General features: G+C 37.1%; 3 protein-coding genes across 7 annotated transcripts; all 3 read left to right on the top strand.

The window, feature by feature from the left end:
- Positions 1-292: 292 nt before the first annotated feature.
- Positions 293-7,546, top strand: Subdued (anoctamin 1). 5 transcript variants are annotated; one of them, XM_071780513.1, is made up of 12 exons: positions 293-807; positions 917-1,006; positions 1,518-1,870; positions 2,205-2,330; positions 2,405-2,887; positions 3,007-3,400; positions 3,516-3,748; positions 3,853-4,050; positions 4,293-4,725; positions 4,801-5,006; positions 5,164-5,451; positions 5,586-7,546. In XM_071780513.1, exons 3-12 carry the CDS (start codon positions 1,550-1,552, stop codon positions 5,907-5,909), a joined length of 3,006 nt encoding a protein of 1,001 aa, XP_071636614.1. In that variant the 5' UTR covers positions 293-807; positions 917-1,006; positions 1,518-1,549; the 3' UTR covers positions 5,910-7,546. The 5 variants fall into 5 exon arrangements, with proteins under 5 accessions (XP_071636614.1, XP_071636615.1, XP_071636618.1 ...); XM_071780514.1 differs by having other exon boundaries at positions 539-807; positions 1,603-1,870; XM_071780517.1 differs by having other exon boundaries at positions 539-807; positions 1,600-1,870.
- Positions 7,547-7,901: 355 nt separating this feature from the next.
- LOC139814337 (sorting and assembly machinery component 50 homolog) lies at positions 7,902-10,879 on the top strand. The gene is made up of 8 exons (XM_071780543.1): positions 7,902-8,092; positions 8,341-8,415; positions 8,572-8,655; positions 8,727-8,945; positions 9,092-9,306; positions 9,390-9,762; positions 9,864-10,158; positions 10,543-10,879. The coding sequence occupies exons 1-8, from the start codon at positions 8,072-8,074 to the stop codon at positions 10,725-10,727; spliced, it is 1,467 nt and encodes a 488-aa protein (XP_071636644.1). The 5' UTR covers positions 7,902-8,071; the 3' UTR covers positions 10,728-10,879.
- A 3,713-nt stretch (positions 10,880-14,592) lies between these two features.
- On the top strand, positions 14,593-22,973 carry Ppp1r15 (Protein phosphatase 1 regulatory subunit 15). The gene is made up of 3 exons (XM_071780531.1): positions 14,593-14,858; positions 16,400-18,339; positions 18,800-22,973. Exons 2-3 carry the CDS (start codon positions 16,546-16,548, stop codon positions 19,007-19,009), a joined length of 2,004 nt encoding a protein of 667 aa, XP_071636632.1. The 5' UTR covers positions 14,593-14,858; positions 16,400-16,545; the 3' UTR covers positions 19,010-22,973.
- Positions 22,974-23,101: the final 128 nt, after the last annotated feature.

Raw genomic sequence — 23,101 nt, 5'->3', positions numbered from 1 at the left:
TTCACTCAAATTAGTAAAAATAGAATTTGTTACTGAAAAATGATACTTTTGTATCCGACGTATACGGATTTGAAATATAAACTTCCAATTTATAAAATAACACTGCGACAAGGGCTGGAAAACTAGTCGTTAAATGAGGTAATTTCTTACGATAGCGTGTAATATCTGCGGAAATTCACTTCCGACGTTATATATACTATATATATATTTCTTTGCTAGATGTGTGATTATACAGGACGTACTTTACTAATCAATTAGTCACGGAGATAGTCGCTCATGCTAATATTAAGTTCGTCAAAAATAATTCATTTTATACATTTTATAATACGGGAGAGAACAGTTTACGTATCTCATACGCGCAAAAGTGATAAATAAAATTGAAATATATCATTTTAATTCTCTAGACGAACAAAAATAAAATCTAAAAATAAATGTCTAAAGTCTAATAATTTTAGACGTGTAAGAAATGAGACATCTCTGCTGGATCCACTTTTTCCTAACAATTACGACGAAATATTTATGTGTTGAATCATTTTCTCGTATTGTAAGAAATAAAACAGCTGTATATAGTTATTATGTTTCGTGTTTCGTGGCGGGAAACGTGCAGCCGTAGGATGAACAAACGCGAAGGTTCACTGTTCAGTCTATTAGTCATGACTTCCAATGACCTCGCAACGGCCACGGACACCGCGTGTGCGTGCACGCTACTGCGCCTGCATATATCGCCGGTCCTGGGACGGCTGGGACACTATGGGATCTTTAAATGGAGACGGCCACGCGTGAGCCGTGACGTGCTCCTATCATTCGGTATGTGACACAGCATGTATAACTGTCGTTTCGAAGTTAAAATAATGTAGCTGGAACAGTCATAAAATTCTTACTCAGTTTTTTTTTTATTTTTACAACGACGACGCAGCCGTGCCTCGCAAAAGCAGTTCGATCACAACGTAGTCTTCCAGAGATAGACGTGGCGGTATCGCTCGATAAATGGACCCGAGGGCATTAGGTAAGCGCACGATGTTTTCTGCGCGAACAATGACATTGTTGGAAAAGAATAAAAATAAAAGAGCAACAGTTTTCTGAAGAATGGGCTTGGATTCTCGCGATTGTACGTACTTTACTGGCGCGAGCTTAATCTTGGAAGCACGTTACATTTTGGTTAGCTTTAGCAAGTGAAAGTGAAAGCAACAGATTATAATTTATTGTTGATTTTATTTCCACACACACGCACATCATACTTGTGTATATATATAAATATAATATTAAAAAATGTGTATGTTTAGACAATGGAGTTAATGTATTGCAAAGTTGCAGAAATGTGGGAGGCCTCCTATCAATTACAGACTTTCACCTGTCGCTGTTCGAATCATATTCTCACATATTGCTAAGATATTGCCTTTATTGTATAAAAAGATAACGATGGAAACGTTTTTTTCTTGCTCCATGCTTCTTGATCGCAGCACTCCTGATTCCTCTTGGGTTTGCATGACGCACATGTTTGTTTGGTTTGCAAAAAGTAGGGCTTGACAATCGACGAATTTATTGAGCGATGGAAGAGGATGACGACAAGGTTTCTCTTACATGCACGCAACGACGAAGCAGCGCTCCTGAGTCCAGCGCTCGGTCCAGCGTGTATCAGTCGGTGCAGAACAGCTTGAATCAAGGCTCGCAACAGACATTGTATCAAAGCGTTCGTAACACTTTGTACGAGGACGCTATGAGTGTGAACAGCATGCACAGCGCAGTCTCCCTGGATAATCTCTACCCTACACATACCGATGATTCGTCCACTGTAAATAATGACACAAATGATACAGTTTTAGAAGGAAGTTACACAGAGACGAAAAATAATGCACATGATACAAGATTGGTAAGAATCAATCTTCTCATATGTTCTATGATTTGCATATAATATGCTAAGCGTTGTGTTCCTTTTATTATTTTTATTTTATCATATATAATATATATTTTAACTTATAATTGTATTTAATAATTAATAACATGAATTGATTGACAATATTTTTAAAAATATATTTAAAAGTACTAATTTTAGAAGTTATTTTTAAGTTATACTAAGAAGTTATTCAAAGAAATACTAATGACTTCAGTTGTGTGAACTGTAACTGGAGACTGATGAATAAGTTGAACTATGTTAAACTGGACTGTTTTTTAGAAGATTAATATAATATTTTGATATATTCCAGCTTTCTTATTCCGGTACCAGATACAGTTTATATTTTCATGATGAAATACGCTCAGTTGATTTCATACTCGTGTGGGACGAGTATCACGGAGAAGCACAAACTCATCGCAGTGTCGAACGTAGAAGAGTAAGTACGAATTGTTATTTAAATAATATTTACAATCAGTTCTGTCACTTATGAAATTCGTATCATACTTTCAGATATTTGAGAAGAATCTGGAAAAAGAAGGAATACAATTAGAGTACGAACAAGCGGAACCAAACGGCTTGCACTTTATAAAGATTCACGCGCCCAAGGAAGTTTTGCGACGATACGCCGAAATATTGAAACTCCGACTGCCAATGAGAGAACTGCCTGGTTGCCAAACCAGGCCTGAAACCAGCAGTAACGTTATTATCAAGGAAGTCAATTCATTTTTTCGACGGATTATGAACAAATATTACGTCGATACGACTATCTTCCCGCCGATGAAGCAGAACTTTACAGCGGTGTATAGCAGAGACAAAGATTATTTATTCGATCTGGATTCGCCAAATTTTTTCACACCGGCAACTCGATCGCGTATCGTGCAATTTATCTTGGACAGAACTAGATTTACGGAAACTAAGGAGGACGATTTCGCATTTGGTATCGAAAGATTGATATCCGAACACGTATACGTTGCAGCGTATCCGCTTCACGATGTAAGTTACTTTATCTTATTATTGTGGTCACGGTTTAAAAATTTATTCTAGAGCCCCTAAAGCAAAATGACTCACTTGAGTCACTTGGTATATATAAATATGCTATTTATATATTTCAGGGAAATCTGCACACTCCAGATTCAATGCGATATCTTTTGTACACCGAATGGGCCAGTTTGAGAAAATGCCTTCATTATCAGCCCTTGGATTATATCAAAGAGTACTTTGGGGTGAAGATCGGACTTTATTTCGCCTGGCTGGGATTTTACACTCACATGCTGATTCCAGCCAGTATCGTCGGTCTCTTGTGCTTCATATACAGTTGCGCTACTTTGTACTACAATGATCCGAGTGAAGATATTTGTAATCGTAACGGTACTATCCAGATGTGTCCATTGTGTGATCATTTTTGTGGATATTGGGATCTAAAGGAAACATGTTTACACTCGAGGATTACATATCTGTTCGACAATCCATCGACGGTGATTTTTTCTGTATTTATGTCATTTTGGGGTATGTTAAAATTATTGATAACAATTTATTAATGAATTGTTAATAAAATTGACTATCATATTTGATTCATATTTGAATACTATCTTTATATAACATAGTATATCATTTTTTGTAGCCACACTGTTCCTTGAACTATGGAAGAAATATTCTGCCGAAATAACTCACAGATGGGATTTGACTGGTTTAGATGCTCAAGAAGAATATCCTAGGCCACAGTACTTAGCACGACTTGCGCATATTAAGAAGAAGTCTATCAATATTGTTACAAATGCGGAAGAGCCACAAGTACCATACTGGAAGATGAGATTGCCTGCTACAATTCTCAGTTTTTCAGTTGTTCTTCTTTTGGTATGTTTAATTATTTCTATAATAATTATATAATTTAATAATACTTATATATTAAAATTGTCTTTTGTAAAAATTTGTTATAACCTTATATTATAACTTTACAGATAGTTGTAGCTATGGCTGCTGTACTTGGAGTAGTTCTGTATAGAATGTCGGTTTTAACTGCGTTAAGCGTTTCTGGTCACCCAATGGTGACCAGTTATGCTATATTGTTCACTACCGCGACCGCCGCATGCATTAATCTTTGTTGCATCATTTTGTTCAATTGGCTCTATGTTTGGCTGGCAGAATATTTGACAGAGGTAATTTTATGAGGATAAACTTTTATATAACAATTTTATCTTATTAAACAACATTAAAATATTTTGAAGATATTTATTAACACACACACACACACATTAATCATAAGGAATATTAAGAGTATATAATTTTCATTAAAATTTTACTGCAAAATACAGTTTGAATAAATAAAAATAAAGTCTTTAAACATATTTTATTCGTTTTAATAAATGAAAATATTATATTACAATATTACTATTTTCAGATTGAATTACTTCGTACCCAGACTGAATTTGACGACAGTTTGACTCTGAAAATTTATTTATTGGAATTTATAAATTATTACGCCTCTATATTTTACATAGCATTTTTCAAAGGACAATTTACCGGTTATCCAGGACAGTTTAGGCGTTTTATGGGATCTCGGCAAGAAGAGTGCGGGCCAGGTGGTTGTCTCTTGGAATTATGCATTCAACTGAGTATTATTATGATTGGCAAACAAACCATGAACACTATTTTGGAAATGCTTTTTCCGCTTTTCTTTAAATGGTTGAACACTTTGAAAGTTCATGTTGGTTCAAAAAAGTTGGAAGATCCAAATAAGAGATATTCACCTAGAAAATATTTGCAATGGGTCAGGGATTATAAATTGGTCCAATGGGGACCTAGAAGTCTTTTTCCCGAATATTTAGAAATGGGTAAGTAGAAAAAACATTAAATCTTGTTTGAAGAAATATATGGAGTTGAAAAAGTTATAATTTTCTTCTTTATAGTGCTACAATATGGATTTGTTACTATCTTCGTTGCTGCGTTTCCATTAGCGCCATTCTTTGCATTACTGAATAACATTTTCGAGATGAGATTGGACGCGAAAAAGTTGTTGACCATGTACAGGAGGCCAGTGGGACAGCGTGTCAGAGACATAGGCATATGGTATCGCATTCTCGATTCCATTTCCAAATTATCCGTTATTACAAATGTAAGTCTTATAATTCAAGAGTAACTTTTGAAGATCAATTGCGACTTGAAATTTATCGAAGATTTTATAAATGAAAAGAGCATTGTTTCACAAAGATATGTTATTAATCCTTTCGTTTAATAATCTTTTTTTAAGCGCAATTAATTCCGCTTTTCAGGGATTCATCATAGCTTTCACCTCGAACTTTATACCGAGATTAGTTTACCGTTTCACAATTTCTCATAATTATTCATTAGAAGGTTTCCTGGATTATTCTCTATCAAAGTTAAATACTAGTGATCTGGAAAATGGATCTCAGCCAAATGTAACGTCAGGTCAAGCTCCAGTCGAGATCTGTCGCTATCCAGATTATAGAGAACCACCAGACTCGCCAAACAAATACGACCTCACCGTCATGTTCTGGCATATATTAGCGGCTAGATTAGCTTTTATCGTCGTTTTTGAGGTATGTTTTTTTTTTCCTTTTTATTTAGATGTATACTTATTTTGAAAATATCTGCATCTTATGTCGATTTATCTATTTTAGCTTAACAAATTAGGAAAATAATAATTATTGCGATGTATTTGCGTATTTTTCAGAATAGTGTGGCACTCGTGATGATCCTTATACGATGGTGCATTCCTAATATCAGTGCCAAGTTACGCAACAGGATACGTCGCGAAGCGTACATCACCAACGAAATTATTATACATCAAGAAGCACTACGAGCTTGCGAAAGGCCCGAGATGAATGGTATAGAGCCAAGAATTGCAAAGACGTACGTGGTTGCCAACGAGAGTGCCGACAGATGGAACCGAGTCATGGAAAATTGCCTGACGACTTCGGAATTCGATCTGGAAGTCCACGGGACTCCTATCTCGCCCGTCAGTGCAGTCCCGCGTATCAGTCCAGCTGTGGTCTGACAGATAGGTTTCGTCAAATCTCTGTGCGATTCGCGAATAGCATAAGTTCTTGAAAACTTATTAGGTCGGTGCAAAAAGTTCGTCGTTCATGTCAAAAGATAGAATTAATAAAATTGATATTAAAGGGCTATTTTTATAAGTAATTTTTATTAATTACAATAGTCATTTGTGAAATATATCTTTTATCTAGACAAGGAGGATGAGAGAGAGAACTTTTATTTTTCTTTTTTAGAAAACTTGTCAGTAGCTTTAAACAATTGTAGCTGAAATGAAAAAAAGAAACGGCAAACTTTTTGCACCACTTTAATATTATCGTGATTTTTCGCTAGTCGTGGTATTAGACTTGCTCTGAAGATCTGACGAAAGAGGATATTATTTTTGAAAGTACATATATGTACATTAAAAGTATATATTTTTAATGCAAAGGCCACCATTCTAATTACCTCTAGCTTATCTAAATGTAACAGATGCCATATAAAACTTGTTATATTTTTTTATAGCGAATAAGAATCTCTGTATAAATTTTATGAACTTTATTAACACGTTAACTGCCATGGGGATCATCCGTGATTGACGCCTGACTTTTTAGCAGCGCTGATCACCGACGTTATAAAAAAAAATGTTTTCAACTTATAAAAAATAAATGCCGTTTAATGTAAAATCTTGAATGACATGAATAGCTAGACAACAATGTAAAGTAAAAGGACGAAATTCATGTTAGAATGGAGATATAGCCTTATTTAATCATATGATATTCGATATTCCATCATCATTTACTTACGATGATGAAAAATTTGTGGTGTATGGTAAGACATACATAACTGACTGGGCAGACAACGTGTTAACAGAATTGAAATTTGATGTTTATCTATATGTTGCGACCATCAGAGTAAATTTTTCTAAACGATATTGCAATATTGATATATATGTATATATTATTGTTATTTCTCTGGGAGTACATCAACTTTATCGCGACGATTTATTGTTAGCAACGTTTCTGAATTATACATTTTTACTACAAGTTTCTATTATTTTTATAACGTTGTATGTAAAATAGTGAAGCGATATATATGTATCTTTGTTGTATCCTATGGTTTAACTTCGGAGGAAATAGAATTAATGATATTGCTATTCAGCTGCATACATACATATGATTAAGAATATAACAGACATGTTACAAAAGCCATAATCGTCTGTCAATATTAGATATTATGATCTCTAATTATAAATTACACGCACAGTAATTGATCAACAATTTGCAAATATCAAGAAATGCATTATTTATCTGTCGATCGATTAAGAATCATTTCATATCCGAAGTAAATCATTGGGCACGATGTCGCCGAAGATTGTAATACATAAAATTATATCTATTATTTATATATTGTGTTAAAAACACGGGTTTTTCTCAGAAAGATTATGTAAACTGTATGGGGTAGAATCTCAGACTTAAGTAATTATTAGAGCACACTGCTGTGAGATATTATTTTTATTATATTCCTTCTAGAAGATCTTGAAACAAAACTAATTGTTCCTTTTGTCAATATTTTATTGTTACATATACTAAGGATATACATCTCAAGTTTATAATCTCGACCTATATATTAAAATATTTTAAATAAAAGATGAAAGAATAATTGAACTGTTGCTGAATTGATTTAAGTAAAATTTAACAATTTCTTTTCCTGATATTTAGGATCAAACGATCACTTCGTATTTTTTGTAAGAAAATAAGATTAAAAAAAAAAAAACATTTGTTGATGCATAAACGTTAAGTAAGTAAATGGGGCTTAATCTGTCTAGTTTCAATTTTCCTGATGTAATATGTAATTTGATGTGTTAATTTTTCTTCGGTTATGCACTTATTTCAGACAGATCGTGGAGAAAAGCACGCTCGAAGCGCGCAGTTTTGGATCGTTGACAATCCGAACACCCTATATGAGAAAGTGTCACGTGTCGCGTTTTAACGTGGTGATGCGCGCGGTCGCACCGGTGACGGCGCGCGGTCCGTGTTCGGTATACATATATATGTGTTTCCGCATTCGGCATTTTAAATTGTGAGTTCATCGCTCGTTACCCTCGACGTCGTCGCGACCGATTTTGGCATGAGATTTTAACGCGGCAGCCACGAAAAGGCAGGGCAGAAATTCGTCGACGAAATAATGGGCACTGTCCACGCTAAGGCACGTATTTATCATTAGAAGTTGCGGCATAACCTAAAACCCCATTGGGATTCTCGGAATGAGCAATCTCTAATAATATCACCGAGATGGATAATTTTAAATTTCACCCCAATTTCCGCAATATTAATCTGCGCCGATCGGCACCGCGGTAAATTTCACGTAACTCGTATGTTCGCAGATTTTTATTGAGGAAACGTTATGTGTACAATTGTGAGATCTAACGGAGGTATCTTTTTTCTTTTTTTTAGGAACCTAGTAATTCTTCAGGCTTGGGTCAATTATCTAAGAACGCCTCCGCAAATCCAAATGCAAACGATGACCTAGTATGTCTACAGTTCATATATGAAAACAATTCAATTTATTCTTATGATATTCTGCTTGGATCTCTAATTTTTTCATTTTAAAAACTAAACAGTAAATAAAAATTATATTAATGTTATCTGATTTTAACAACTAAAATTCCATTATTTTTCTGACAGCCACCATTTTCCAGTAGCAAATCGCAGTTACATAGGGAAGAAGAGAATGTGCAGACGAAGAACATTCTTCTGCAGACAGTGGAGGTACGTTAGACGTAGCAGTTACGTATTGCTACTTATGGATTTTGATCGTTGCTCTTTGTCATCTTCTCCAGGCACGAGTCGACAAGATACACGTAGATGGACTTGTACGAACGAAGGATGACATAATCAAATCGCAAGTGACGGACTTGTTTAAAGCTAGAAACTTCGAGGATGTCATTATACGCGCTTACAAAGTGCGGGAGAAGCTGGACGCGTTGGGATGCTTTAGAAACATCGGAATTTACATCGACACCAGTCAAGGACCCGACGCCACTCCCGATGGTGTTGAAGTAGGTCTATATAATTACACATTTAATTCGACAAAGAATAAGTAATTTTTCAGATTTAAATGTAACGCAGTTTATCATTCTTTGTACGTCACACGCGATAGTGCACTTATTATCCGTAAAGCTCACTGGAACACGTTTGTCGTTAGGTCACTTTCAGGGTACGTGAAATGAGACGTTTGGTCGGCGGGATCAGCACGATGGTCGGGAACAACGAGGGATCCCTGATCGTTGGCGCGAGAGCGCCGAATCTGTTCGGGCGAGCGGAACGCATCCAGATGGAATACTCTCACGGTAACAAAAGTTCGATCAACTTCAATGTATCCGCCATTAAACCATTTCCGCAGAGCTTATACAACGCAGTGTGAGTCGGGATATCCGTAACCTGTATCTAATTCTTGATGCGCGCGTTATCAGAGTCATAATAACAGGATTAACGATTTGCAGATTAACCGGCACCGTGTTCAGCACGACGCACGATTTCCCGTGGTCCGGTTTCAAGCAGAACGACAAAGGGCTGCTCCTCGACATGGAGCTCAATCAGACAGACACCTCGAAGCACAACGTACAGTATGAAGCTGCATTTAGGAACATTAGCTGCTCGAAACAAGCGGCCTTTCGCGTTCGCGAACAGTGCGGTCCGAATTTGAAATCCGCGCTGAGGTACATCTGGACGATAGACAAAAGGGACTCTCCTATATTCCCCGTTACCGGGAGTCTCATGCGATTAACGACGGAAATGGCTGGCCTGGGCGGCGATATTGGTTTCTTGAAGAACGAGCTTGCCATACAGACTAATTGGTCGCCGCACGAGTACCTTGTAAGTACTCGTTTCTTGCGAAACGTTCTTTCATTGATCCGACAATTTCTACATACATTGTGGAAATACTACATCGACGACTTTTTCTATTTTTTGAATAGACATTCCAGCTGGGCTTTCAGTCCGGGCTGTTGAGTGCAATCAGCAACGACATGAAGATAAGTATAGCCGATCATTTCTTCTTGGGCGGCCCGCTGAATCTACGCGGATTCGACATGAGAGGATGCGGGCCCCGCTACGACGGAAATTTCGTGGGCGGCGAGATGTATTGGGCAGCCGCTCTTCACGTGTACACGCCGCTCCCGTTCAGACCCGGCCGTAACAGTTTTGGGAATTTATTTAGACTGCACGGTTTCATCAACGGTGGCAACCTGTCCAACTTCACGTTTGCTTACGGTGAGCGTAGTAATTCGATAGATCATTTCTATCATCAGTGCACAGAATTGATTTCTAGGAATTGATCGCCCAGTTTATTTTCAGACTTGGAAGTCTTGATCCTATAATTGTTCTTAAATATAACTTAAATGAGATTTAAGAAGTGAAAGAATTTATGGACAATTGTGCGATCAATAATGATTGTCTGTTTTTCTAATTTTTGGGTCTATATTAGTCTTAATAATTTGGTTATGGAGCATTACGCTAACTTCTGAATATAATCCTCGCTTAATTTCATGTTTCATCAGATCTTAAATCAGATCTGATTAGATTAGATTAGATTAGATGTTAAATCAGATCTTCGATCAATTTATGCGATGCTTATGGCGCATGCGAAATTTTCAGGTAATCTCTACAATGAAAACATGAAGATCTTCACGGAGAACGTTCGCTGCGCCGTCGGCGGGGGTATCGCGATGAAACTGGGGAACATTGCCCGTATAGAATTGAACCTAGTTACACCATTGTTGTTCATGAGGAGCGACGTGCTCCAACAATTTCAATTCGGTATTGGCGTTCAATACCTCTGAGCATTTTTTATCTTTCGATAGTCTTGTATTATTATAACGGATTTAAATGTAAAAAAAAGAAATAGAGGGATTATGTGTAAATTTATTTCCGTTACTTGTCAGAGACGCAACGGAGTGTATGATATTTTCAATAAAGACACAGAGAAATCAAACGCTATCTTCGCTGGCCTTCGCGAGCGTGGTGGGGACGACACGGTTATCCGAAAGCCGCTTATCCACGTTGCTAATTAATCGGATCACGGCGAATGAAAAATTCGGTTTTTCACGTGTACGTTTTGCGTACCAATTTAATTGATGTTGGGAGCTTTCCAGCAAGCGACACAAGTATCGTTTGATCTTTGTTACTCATTGCCAAAAAAGAAAGATAGAACGATGCTTGTGTCGACTTGTGTCACTTGCTGGAAAGCTCCCATAATTATCAGCGTACTCGTGAAAAAAAGGAAATGGTGATTTACACTCTGAACAAAATGTGTTTTAACCATGCGAGCCTATCGTCTTTCTTTCTGGTTCTTACAATAGAAAAGCCGTTAGATGAAAAATGCTGTGTCACGCTGTCATGTACAATGTTATATGCTTAAACCTTTACAGTTTCGCACCGAAAAATTCTATCGGAAGAGTTCTGGTTACTTTCGAATTCGTAGGAAAGGGAAATGTGAAGAAAGGTATTGCACGTAGTCGAGATTTTATCTTGGCGTGTTTAACACGTTGGACTTCGACTTCGACTATCGTAAAGTCTTGCCGATCTCCGTTCGCGCATTTTCTGACGCAATTATTTCACATGTTCCGTCGATCCGCACAACGTGATTTGCACACATTCGATAAATGCTGTTAACATTGCTCGAAACGATCATTGACAGTACTACGTGCGTGTAAGAGATGGATAACGATAAGAAGGAAAGGTGGAGAGGCGGAGGAGGCTGGAAAGTTACTCACGACCCTGAGTAACCCGGTATGGAGGAAAAAAGAGCGTTGTGACAAACGCAGGAAAAGGACAGAACGATCTACAGTGAAATCGTTTTTGTTTTGACGCGAGATATCTCGGCAGCGAATATCGAATGTGGTGCACTTGCGTTACGCAATACCTGCATTCATAAACTCGGAATTTTATACTCGCGTTGCATTTGCGTACCTGGTTATCGATACACGTGATACAATTCTGACAAATATTTCGTCACGCGTTGCACATGTGAATCAGACGATTGTTTCTAAAGAGGAAATCTGGATGACACACGCTTGCTAATTTTAGAATATTTCTCAGCGTTAGATCAGTGGATCAATGTCCACCATAAGTTTATTTAATATTTTAGAGATTATCGCGCGGAATCCTAAGCGTAATAATAATGTTTGTGAGTTTCATACAGTTTGCCTTTCTCGAATCGCCGAGTACTTGAAATTTAATTTTTCCAGCTTTAGAAAAAGCACTGAAACTAGAATTAAGACTGCGTTTCAGTATCGAATAGTAATTGGTGATTCGAAAGTGTGGTACAAAAGCATAAAAATGAAATGTGAAACGTATGAAATTCTTAAAACTATTAATCATAATTTTTTAAATCCAATTTTTATTTATCTTTATTTGTTGTACACATTAGTCACTATATTTGCTCGTGAAATTTTTTCGTGTCTCTTCAGCTTTGAAGGCGTGATTTATACGATATTTTTTCTCTCTTTTTTCTTTCCTCTCTTTTATATGTTTTCTATTGTTCCATTCGAAAACACAGGGTTTAATAACCGAAACGGAGAGAAAGACACGCATCCGAGTTAATGAGGGATGACCATAAGGCCTTTCGATCTCAGGTTTACTTTTATATATACCACGTAGACTGGTTTTCGTAGTATATTCAAAAGATTGTCTTAAACAATTTCGGAACGCTGTACGACTACTTTTATTGATTTTGAGTTGGAATTCCAGGACCATCAATCACCAAGACTTGGGTGCATGGTCTTGAATACAAGATCTAACAATACCGCCCCTAAGGGCAACCGTGACCCTCGGGTTGGTTTTAGACATCCAGCGGCGACCGACGGGCCTCGACAAACAGCTTAGCTTACAGCTTACATACAGCTAGATAACGCTAGATAACGCGATGTACCCCGCATTCCTCAACCGAAATGCAGGCATTATCACTGAACGAGCATACAAATCGGACATGCATAATCGCGGCGGAAATCGACTGTATTGGCAAAATTGTGTTACAAGTAGATAGCGAATACAAATGACGCTGCTTCGAATTGTCCGCTTGCTGCAATTCTTATTATTATTAGAACAATGTTCGAGTCTTTCCTTTGTTATTATTAAATGCAATGTTAGACTCTTTTGTTATTACTATAGGAATGTATTTTCAGTTCCTTTATTATCAAAACAATGTTTGATTTTTTCCTTGTCCAAACGCTGCATTTTAGAGAATGTGCAAGTTGTAAATGATCCCTCTCGCTCGCTTTCTCTTTCTTTCCGTTAAAAATCGAAAGTCCTTTTATGTCGAAAGCCAGTAGCCAGGCACATTCCAAGAAATCTTTTTCCTTTTTTTCGCTCTCATCAGGCAGTTGAGGCAGTCACTCGTTGGAGCTAAAATGGACGAAAAACAAATAACGTACCAGACCCTTCGGTTTTAAGAGTACATTTGTGTTGTGAGAATTTAACCGTCGTAAAATATAAGATGTTACAAAACGCGGCGATAGAGATGAGAAGTGAGAGCTAAGTGAAGCGAGAACCGAGAAAACCTGATACGCGTTGTGTTTTCCGAGCGCGGATCGCCTCTCGAATCAAATCTGTATCGAGTAACTAACAGACATCGGAGAAAGGATATAAAGAGCCTTCTGTCTCCCCTCTCGCTCTCGACATTAATCATTAATCTCGGCGTGTCTAGACTAAAGCGCAAAAAGCGGGAAATAAAGTCAGTGGGAGCGACGACTCGATCGGGCACGCGCCTGCAATCATATGATCCACGAACTCGAGATTATTATTCATTTCAATCGAATTCCGCGATCCGGTCCGAGATGAAATCTTCCGAAACGATGACGACATCTTCGCATTATCTACCCGTCATCTAGCCGTTAGCGACTAACCGATATAACGACCGTTAGATAACGATAATCGGGCGCCTTCTCGATGTCTATATAGATTTCTCGAAGCCGAGACCTTTGGTCCGGTTGAATAATTAAACAGTTTATATAGGCCGACGCGGCGTCGCCGAACGTCACAATAAATTACAACGTCGGGGCGTCTTCCGTCGTCGAATATTCTGGAATTTTCCCTCCGTTTCCTTTCCGTTTCTTTCGCTTAATTTTCTTTCTCCAATTTTTACTTTCCGAAGGTTCGTCTTTATTTAAAAATTTTTTTTTAATTAATAGCAAACTTTCAGCCGTTCCCGCTTCGAAAGAAAATTCATCACGCAACATTCTTCATTGTTTTGCAACAATTTAGACGCCGAATCGGTAGAACATTTCTAAAAACCCGCCGTTTCACGCATTTTCGAGAACTCGCCTCCTACCCCGCGGAACGGTCACGTGACCGTTTCGGCAGGCTCGTGCCTAAACGCGAGGCGCCGCGCCGACCGGGCTCGCACTTGCGTATTTATTTTTCGAGGGGACGTGAGAAATTATTCATCGTATTTTTTCCCCGCAGAAACTGCAGAATGAAGTATCTTTTTCTAAAGTGAGAAAATAAAGGTATTTGGGATATGCAATCAAAACAAAATACCCCGCGCAGTACGGGCGGGAAAGGAGGGCGCGGGCGCCCCCTCGGATTGTCCCTCGATACGCGCCTGAGCGGCCTTCGCGTCTGCCTCGCTCGCGTCGCGCCGCGCATGCGCCTTCGACACAGCTGGAAACTGTGTACGCGTTCCTCGTTCCCCCGTCGTTGCCCCTTGTCTCATTCTCATTTTATAGTTGAAGATGGCCGCTTGAAGTATCTCGTCAACATGTGTGCTGTAAAAATGTGCCCGTTTGAGATAAATAACCTCGCCTGCGCGATATCGACTGGAATCAACACGGCAATCGACGCCGATCTGCAATTAAAGGAAATCATCCCCGAATCGTGTTGTCTTCAGTGTTTGACGGGAAACCCGTGGCATTGCATACGACGTTACCCGCTGCGTCGCTACGAGGGCGTCGAGGATCGTAGTATTAGCACACGTAAGTTACGAATGTGTGCGCGGTAATGTGTATATGCACGTGTGCATATGTGATTATACATACGCGCGAAGCGCGTCTCGCGCGCGCGATGCACGCGTCGCGCAATATGTTCGTGCGCGTAGATGAGTCGACGGACTTTTGCGTCATTATGAATAACCGTGCGATCGCTATAGACGGCATGGACGCCCGACGGCCGAAACGTGCACGAGGAATGTAGCGTCATGGAGCACGCGACGTTTCCCGCGTCACGCAGCCGTTTTTCCTCACGGGCCCCCACGGCCGTGTTGTTTATCGATCTCCACATAAAGAGAAATATATGTGTTATCGATAGTAATGTAGACAGTAATGTGATATACTGTGACAGTATGTAACTAGCGATAACGCATACTTCTGTGTGAAAAGAATGCCTGATAACATGGCCGTGGCCGCTCCGAGCGACGGGCGCGCTTTCGGCCAATTGGGGTTTTTCCAGGAAAATTTTGGGATGTCAGTGGCATATGCATATGCGGGATAATTTATTTAATAAATTAAAATTTGAAAACATTCCGGAAAAAATGAATTTGAAAAAGAAATTGTATTTAGCGGCCGAAAATATGGATTTTTTTTTTAAGTTGAACTTTGGGGATTCAAAATTTTTAGAAATCCTTATTTATTAAATTTTTAATCGATAAAGTTATTGATTAATTGAAATTGGAGGTTTAATTATGAAGATATGTAGTGAAACTAGTCGAATTATGAAGAGAAATTAACTTCGTTTTTTTTTTACATTTTTGGGAAATGTAAATTTTAATGAATTTAATGTAAAATTTTCAATTTTAGAGAGAAATTTATTTCGAGCCGAAGAAGAAAACGGAGAGAAATATAATGCATATGCAGGATCATTGGTTTAACGAGTTGAAATTAAAAAAACATCCCGGAAAAGAAGAATTTGAAAAAGAAATTGCGTATTTTAATTATAACAGTTCCATAACATTGTTTTCCAACGGTAACACGAAATCTTCCTAAACAAAATTCAATTTTTTTTTTCTAAAATATCTAAAGGGAGTCAACGAAAAAATTCAATAATAAAGTTTTTTTTACCTTTTGTAATTTAAATTTAATTGTGTCCAATTTAAATTCCGTTTGTCTTATTTGTTTATACTTTACCGAGATCGACACAGGTGTTGACGGTAACTGTTTATTTTCAAGTTTAGTCTTGATATCAGTATGTAAATAATGTTAGCGAACCTGTGCGCTAACACACGTCAAAATTGTGAGGCTCGCGAGTACATCAGACCGAGCAGATCCTCCTTCCGCAAATCTTTTTCATCACGCGACAATCTAAAGTTAAAAGTTCATATCGATTTCTTGTTTTTATCACATTGTCATTATTATCATGTACATACATTTATATATAATAATATTTTTAATTCGCAATTTTTCTTAATATCCAAGATTAAAATTTTTTTAAGTCTACCGTGTTTCGCATAAAGTCTTATATTATCGTAATTTTTTTATTTGCTGATAAATATATTCTAATCGGCGTATTATATTTTTTTCAGCACATTTAACAATATCGAGAAGAACAGGCAGAACACCAGTTTGAGTTCAAACACGCCAGGGATTCCTTTGCTCCTTGGATCTGCACGTTTAGACTTCTCTAGCATCACGTGTTCGTCAATCTTTCTCGTCCTGTAGCAAATTCAAGATGTATTCCGCACAACACCCAATAATGTCTTACATCGCGATGAAAAAGAGGCAAACGCTCTACGTTTTACGTGGAGAAGACAACGCACCATCGTCGAATGATCGGAGAACATCTCTCGTCCAGAATTTTATAAGAGGACGTTACTTACGGAATTTGATATATCGAGCGAATAATCCGTTGTCAGTTACGGTAGTAAATGATGAAATACTGACTTCTGGTCTTTTGAAAAATTCGTCGATGAAGACCAAGGATCTGTCGTACACAATGGAAGAGGAAAAATTGCCACACGATTCGAAGGAAAAATACCCCACAGATTGTATTTCTATGTTTGGACGTGCGCCCGAAACGGATTACCTGCAAGGCTGGCATATCGTCGACGACTCTAATTCAATTAAGATCAGAAATGATGTAAACCTCAGAAAGAATTCTGATGACACGCACGACGATAATAGTACAACAGAATCTCACCCTATGCTGCAAGTTAACGAAATAGAAAAAACAATGAACAATATGACTGATGCTTCTGGTCCTTTGGATGTCGATCCACGGAAGCGCGAAGTTGACATCCACAAAGACACGGATGTCGAATCTTTCCTCGTGGTTTCTCATTCGGATGTGCCAACCACGCCCGTAAATATCGTTGAGGAAAATTCAATGTCGCGTTTTTCCAACGTCTGTCGAAATGCTTGGACGTCGACCTGGAACATCGTGACTAATCGACTTTACTGCAAAACAGGATCAGTGAGAATGTCGGTAAAGCGTCCGTTGTATCCCACGAAGCAACACTATCGGAGAAAGGCCAACGCCATCGCGATAGGTCGTGGTCGCGGTAGAGCGAAGTGTCAGCTGAGGCGTTCTGGGGTGAGTCAAACCATACGCCGGAAGGAATGTATCAAGTACGAAGATTATGAGACTATGCAGAACAATCTTGTCGGTGCAGCACCAAGCGATCATCCGTTAGACAGTAAGTTTGATAGCTTAAACAGCATAGATCCTTCGGATCACGTCATAAAACAGATCGATAGTCCGTCGATATCTAGATCCCCTAGAACAACAACTACGAGAGGAAAATCGAAGGCGTGCAAGAAGAAGAAGAATACTAAAGCGAGACACGTGACCAAAGTGCGTTACATAGCTAAGCCTTCGAGGATGAAAGATCTTGAGGACAGCACTGGCGAGATGTCTGATGCACAAGAGGATTCGTCCCGATCGCGGACATCGTCAGAGCACTTCGCTGAAGTTGAGGATGATTGGATCGTTTTCGAGGACGACGATGATGAAAAATTGTCCGAGACACGTGAGAAACGAGGAGCGACAGAATACCCTATCAGAGCACGTTATGTACCTAATTCGATGAGGAAGAGGGATAGTTCCTACGAGGATTCCAACAGCGAAACTCACGATGCCGAGGAAGTTTCGTTTCGGATGCGGTCGTCGTCGGAGAGTTCCACCGATTCTGAAGACAGTAATCATAGTTCCATAGTCTTCGACGAACAGGAAGCGATGGAATGCCCAAGAATGCATGGTCGTTTAATGAATATTAGCGACAAATACTGCAAAGATTTTAATAGTCTAATGCAAAAGCATTCGTTTCAACGCCGCCGATTACCGTCAGACAGTTCTGAAACTTCTGACGATTCTAATATTTCCGAAACTTCTGATACTACCAATAGTTCCTTTGCCACTGAAGGGAACGACGACGTTGACGGCTATAATGAGGTGAGCTTCCATGACGGAGACTCGATCGTCTTTGCTGATGACGACAGCGAGGCATCAACAGCGCAAACAAAGAAGGTACTTAAAGATCTTCAATATTTACGTCAGCCATTTTGATTTCAGAAGCGAGAAAATTACGATAAGAAAATCTATAAGCATAACATATTATATAACATGTTATAAAATTGATATCAAATGTTATAAATTTAAGAACATTAACAATTGCAAGTTTATTTTTGCCGAACTAGATAATTTAACTGATGATATTTATTATGCGTGTATCTTTGCTTCGATATCCTTCCACTTCTGATATATCGTAATTTAAGATGACTAATGTAATAGAATGCTTGATGATCATTTTAGCGCAGCTATGCGCTAAGTGAATTTGAGATTGTTGAACATTAATATTGAATGCAGTATATTAATTTCATTATAATATGATAAATTATATGATATTAAAAACACACGAGATATAATTTTACATATATACCTATAATGTATTAGCTAGAGAATACTGAGATTCGAAATTCTATTTCAGGTGAGTTTCGACCCGACTCCAGTCGTACACGTCATGGTAACATGGAATTATGCGTACCGAGCAGCCCGAAGAGGTCCTTGGGAAGAAATTGCGCGGGACACCGAGAGATTCAGGGGACGTATAAATTCCATTGCGATTGTCCTTGATCCAATTTTAAAAAGTACACACCGCTCGCAAGTTTGGCAGGAACGATTCGCCTTCCCGGAATAATTTTAGCCCGCTTAATGGTTGATATCTTCTTAAATATCGAAAGTGTCAACATTGAAGAATGTAGAAAATTTCCTCTTTGCGTGTGGCTAAAATATATGTCATATTCAATATAGTTTATTGTCGGAATGTTTATTGATCAAAATAGTTGCTACCCCGGCAACACTTGTAACACTTCTTTTTCTCTCTGAAGAAATTTTCCAATTCTTTTTAGAAAGAAAAAAAACAGATAAATTGATATCCTGATTTAAAACAGGATTTAATAGGAAAAAACTAATATCTTTTGTCATTTTAATGAAAAATCGCGTAATTACTGTTTGAGATATTACTGTATTTCATATAAAAAGATGCAATTTCCAAAAAATATTGAGATGTGAGTCTTAATCATTAAAGCATCTTTTATGTAGGATGTCTGGCAATTACCATGCGATCTCTCGTACGTAGATAGAATAAGTTGAACTGAATAGAAAAGTCATTTACTGTTTTGCGTTCGCGCGATTCGGCGAGATAAATCAGTCCAACATACAACTACGTGCGCAGGAAGGCTTTGGGAATAGCGTGCTTCTAGCAGCAACAAATGCGTAATACTGGACTGTTTTTTATCGCTGAGTCGTACGAATGCACGCATAATTCGCAAATTTAAAATTAATTTTTCGTTAATTATTGAGGAATTCACAAAATAGTAAAAGGACTTTCATATTCAGTTTAATCCGCTCTATATCTGCTTATGAGAGATGGCACGGTAATTACCATACATCCTGTGTACGTGGAGTCTTGAAAGAGGTATACGTCGTATATCTCTATTATGAAAAAACATGAGCACGTTTTGGAATTTTTATGTTGCAACGATATACTATACAGCGTTTCTTTTTAAATTCTTTTTAAATTAAAGAGAAATATGTACAATTATCTCTCAGCTAATACATTTTCCACGTAATCTATTAAGAACTAATCGGAGATACATTTGATAATTGGTATATTAAAAACCATCCGAAGACAATTTCTTATTTTCTTGTACAATTTCTATCAATTGTAACACGACGTTAGAGTGACACAGAAAGTTCATCCATTAAATCCTGTTTTAAATTAGGATGCTGATTTGACTCATTTTCTTCATTTTTAGAAAGAAGGATTGGAAAATTTCTTTAGAGAGAGAGATAGAGAGAGAAAGAGAAGTGTTTTTGATAAAGATTCTAACGACAACCTATATTGAATATTATGTGTATTTTAGCTATGTGCTAACAAAAAATATTTTTTATAAGTTTATAGCCATTTGCCCATTTATAAAAATGTAACAAGTTATATTAGAAAATGAGAAATTTTGCTTTTGGATAATTTTAAACGTTTAAATATCAATGAAACGTACAATCAACATCAATCTATCGTGACATAATGGCAACAAAAGTATGTTCACTTAAAATAGGAAAACTTATCATGGAATATTAATTATTAAATGTATCTTCGCGATTAAAGTTCTTGATAGATTGCGTGAAAAATATATTAGCTAAAAGATGATTGTACGTATTTCTTGTCGATTTATCGTTAGCTTTTTCCCAGGTGTATCAGACCCTACGTATTTCTTGTCGTCTTGTTATCTCAAACGTATTTAACATAAAAATTCTAAGACGCGCTCATATTTTTTCATAATAGCGAGATATGCGACATGTTTTTCTTTCAAGGTTTCGTTTATATATTGTAAAAGATATTGTAACGTTTCATGTTCACGCGTATTTCAATTATTTTTAGAACTGTCGTGTCCTTTATAATTTTGTTTCTTTCGTAATAATAATATCGACGTGCATGCACAACAATACAGAATTGATAATATACAATTCATATCAGCACAATATATGAAAAGCATACGAAAAAAGAATCAATGAAAAACATAACGAAACAAAAGACAAATGTGTAATGGAGCATGCAAAAAGAATTTTATGTATCGTTTAATATTTTTCTTTGTCAAGAATTATCTGATCGTATTCTATGTAGGTACGTTCTGTTCCTTTTTTTTTCATTCGACGATACTTGGACCAGAATAACTGTCTTATTGGTTTTCTTTTTTTTTGTACGGATGCATAACGCGTGACGATCGCTACTGTTTGATTAGAATAATTAAGCGAAAATGAAAGTGCTGCGCAAACGAGCTCTTGGGAACCTCACGAAATTCTATTAATAGCAATTATTCTCTGTAAATAATAGTACATTACCTAGATTACTTCGTATTAGCTTTGTATTAGATAATCGTCGATGTATATAACTATGTATATATATATATAACGTCACACATGGAGGAGTTATGTATGTACATATATAGTTTGTATAAACCATGGTGTTCGTACGCGAAATTGAGAAACAAATTTTAGGTCGATACTGTCACATGTATGTCACGGTGTTTTTTATTTCTTATCGCAAACTTACTTTAATATTCGAGAGGTTAATAAAAACAAATAAAAAAAAAGAAGAAACGATTTTATCATGAGCAGAAAGTTTTCATGACTTCTACTAATATTTTTCTCCTTTTGCCGTGAGTTTTACTACCTCGCAAAAATGTAAAAATTCGTCGAAAGAGTTGTCACTTAAAGCATTAAGTTGTAGAATATAATTATAATTTAATTATATATAACGATTATAATTTAATTATATATAATAATTATAATTATAAATGTGTATAGCGATAGCGTGTCAAGTACGTCGCTGAATGGGAATGGCAGCTGGAATGTAATTTTTAACATTTGTGTAATCTAAGAATGATTGCATACGTGAGGTATAAATTATTTCGAATTATATAAGAGAGGCAAAAGGATGGAGAGAGAGTGAGAGTCGATTTGTTTGTTTTATTTATTTTTCTGAATACATGTTCACAGGCAAAAGATGCCGATCCCGAAGTATCGCCGTGTACATTTGCTTTAAAAACACTCGCATTATTTCCAGTTCTTTTCTTTTTCACATTAATATAATTGCTTTTAATTTAGTTAATAAATGATGAATATTCGTGAATCTAATCTTTGAACAAATGGACTCCACCGATAGAAATTTAATATACGAAAGCGATAAAAATCTACTTAAAAATTCATGCCACGGAGTTTATGGCTCGTATTAATTTTTCAAATCGTAGTCTTTAATGTCGCGAGATTATTCAACTTAATTATTGTCTTTGAATTCAAATAGTATTTAATTCACGATTGCTTAGCCAAATACATTCACCGAAATAATTTTGTCGATTTTTTCGGAATCATTTGCGTTGTGCGCTGAATAATAAATTAAATTTTTTATTTAAGTTCGTTGTCGAGACAGTTAACAAAATGTGTTGAAAAGTCCGCTCTTTCAAGGTTTCTTTGTCGATGCGCAATTATTTCATAATTAAAATGTGATTTCGTATTGTTTCCCAATAGTTAATTTAATATTAAATTAATTATTTATATGAGCATTAATATTTATATCCCGTCTTTTGCAACGACGGTTTCTTTCTCATAAATGTTTCATAGTTGTCTCTTCGCGCGCGCGCATCCGCAGGCCACTTTGCACCGTCTCGCATGCATAATTTTCAGACTCATCGATTTCATTTTTCCCCGCTGATTATCTACGTAGTTAGCCGCACGTTCGCGTACAATAATTACTTGCACTGAGAAACTTCTCATGATAACGTAACAATGGGAGAATGATATAGGACTGGAACTGTGTCAAGGGCAAGTTACGCGACTTGTTGCTTTACTGATTCTATATGACATTCTACACTAAAATTAAGAGTACTGATTAGAGCGTTCACTTTCGAATTGGCCTGACATACGAGTTTAAGATTTTTAATGCGAGCTTCTTTTTCGATGAGATTTGATTGTAAGAAAGAGAAACCATCCAGAGAATACGATGCAGCGATATCGTCTAAATTTAAAAATTTTGAAGACGTTAGCATTCTTGCAGAATATGTAATTATCTGTATGATATTTTTAAAACATCTCGTGTTACAAAATTTATGACGTCTTCAAGATATTTGAAAGTGTGTTCTAGACGTTATTTTATTTAAGATCGTTTATCATGTATAATTTCAATCGATAAAACAGTTCAGGTAATAATATGTAAATATGTAAACAGAGAAAG

Source organism: Temnothorax longispinosus, chromosome 6, assembly GCF_030848805.1.
Source record: "Temnothorax longispinosus isolate EJ_2023e chromosome 6, Tlon_JGU_v1, whole genome shotgun sequence".
Taxonomy (NCBI): Eukaryota; Metazoa; Arthropoda; class Insecta; order Hymenoptera; family Formicidae; genus Temnothorax; species Temnothorax longispinosus.
Note: the sequence above shows the minus strand (reverse complement) of the source record. Positions and strands in the feature narration are given on the sequence as shown.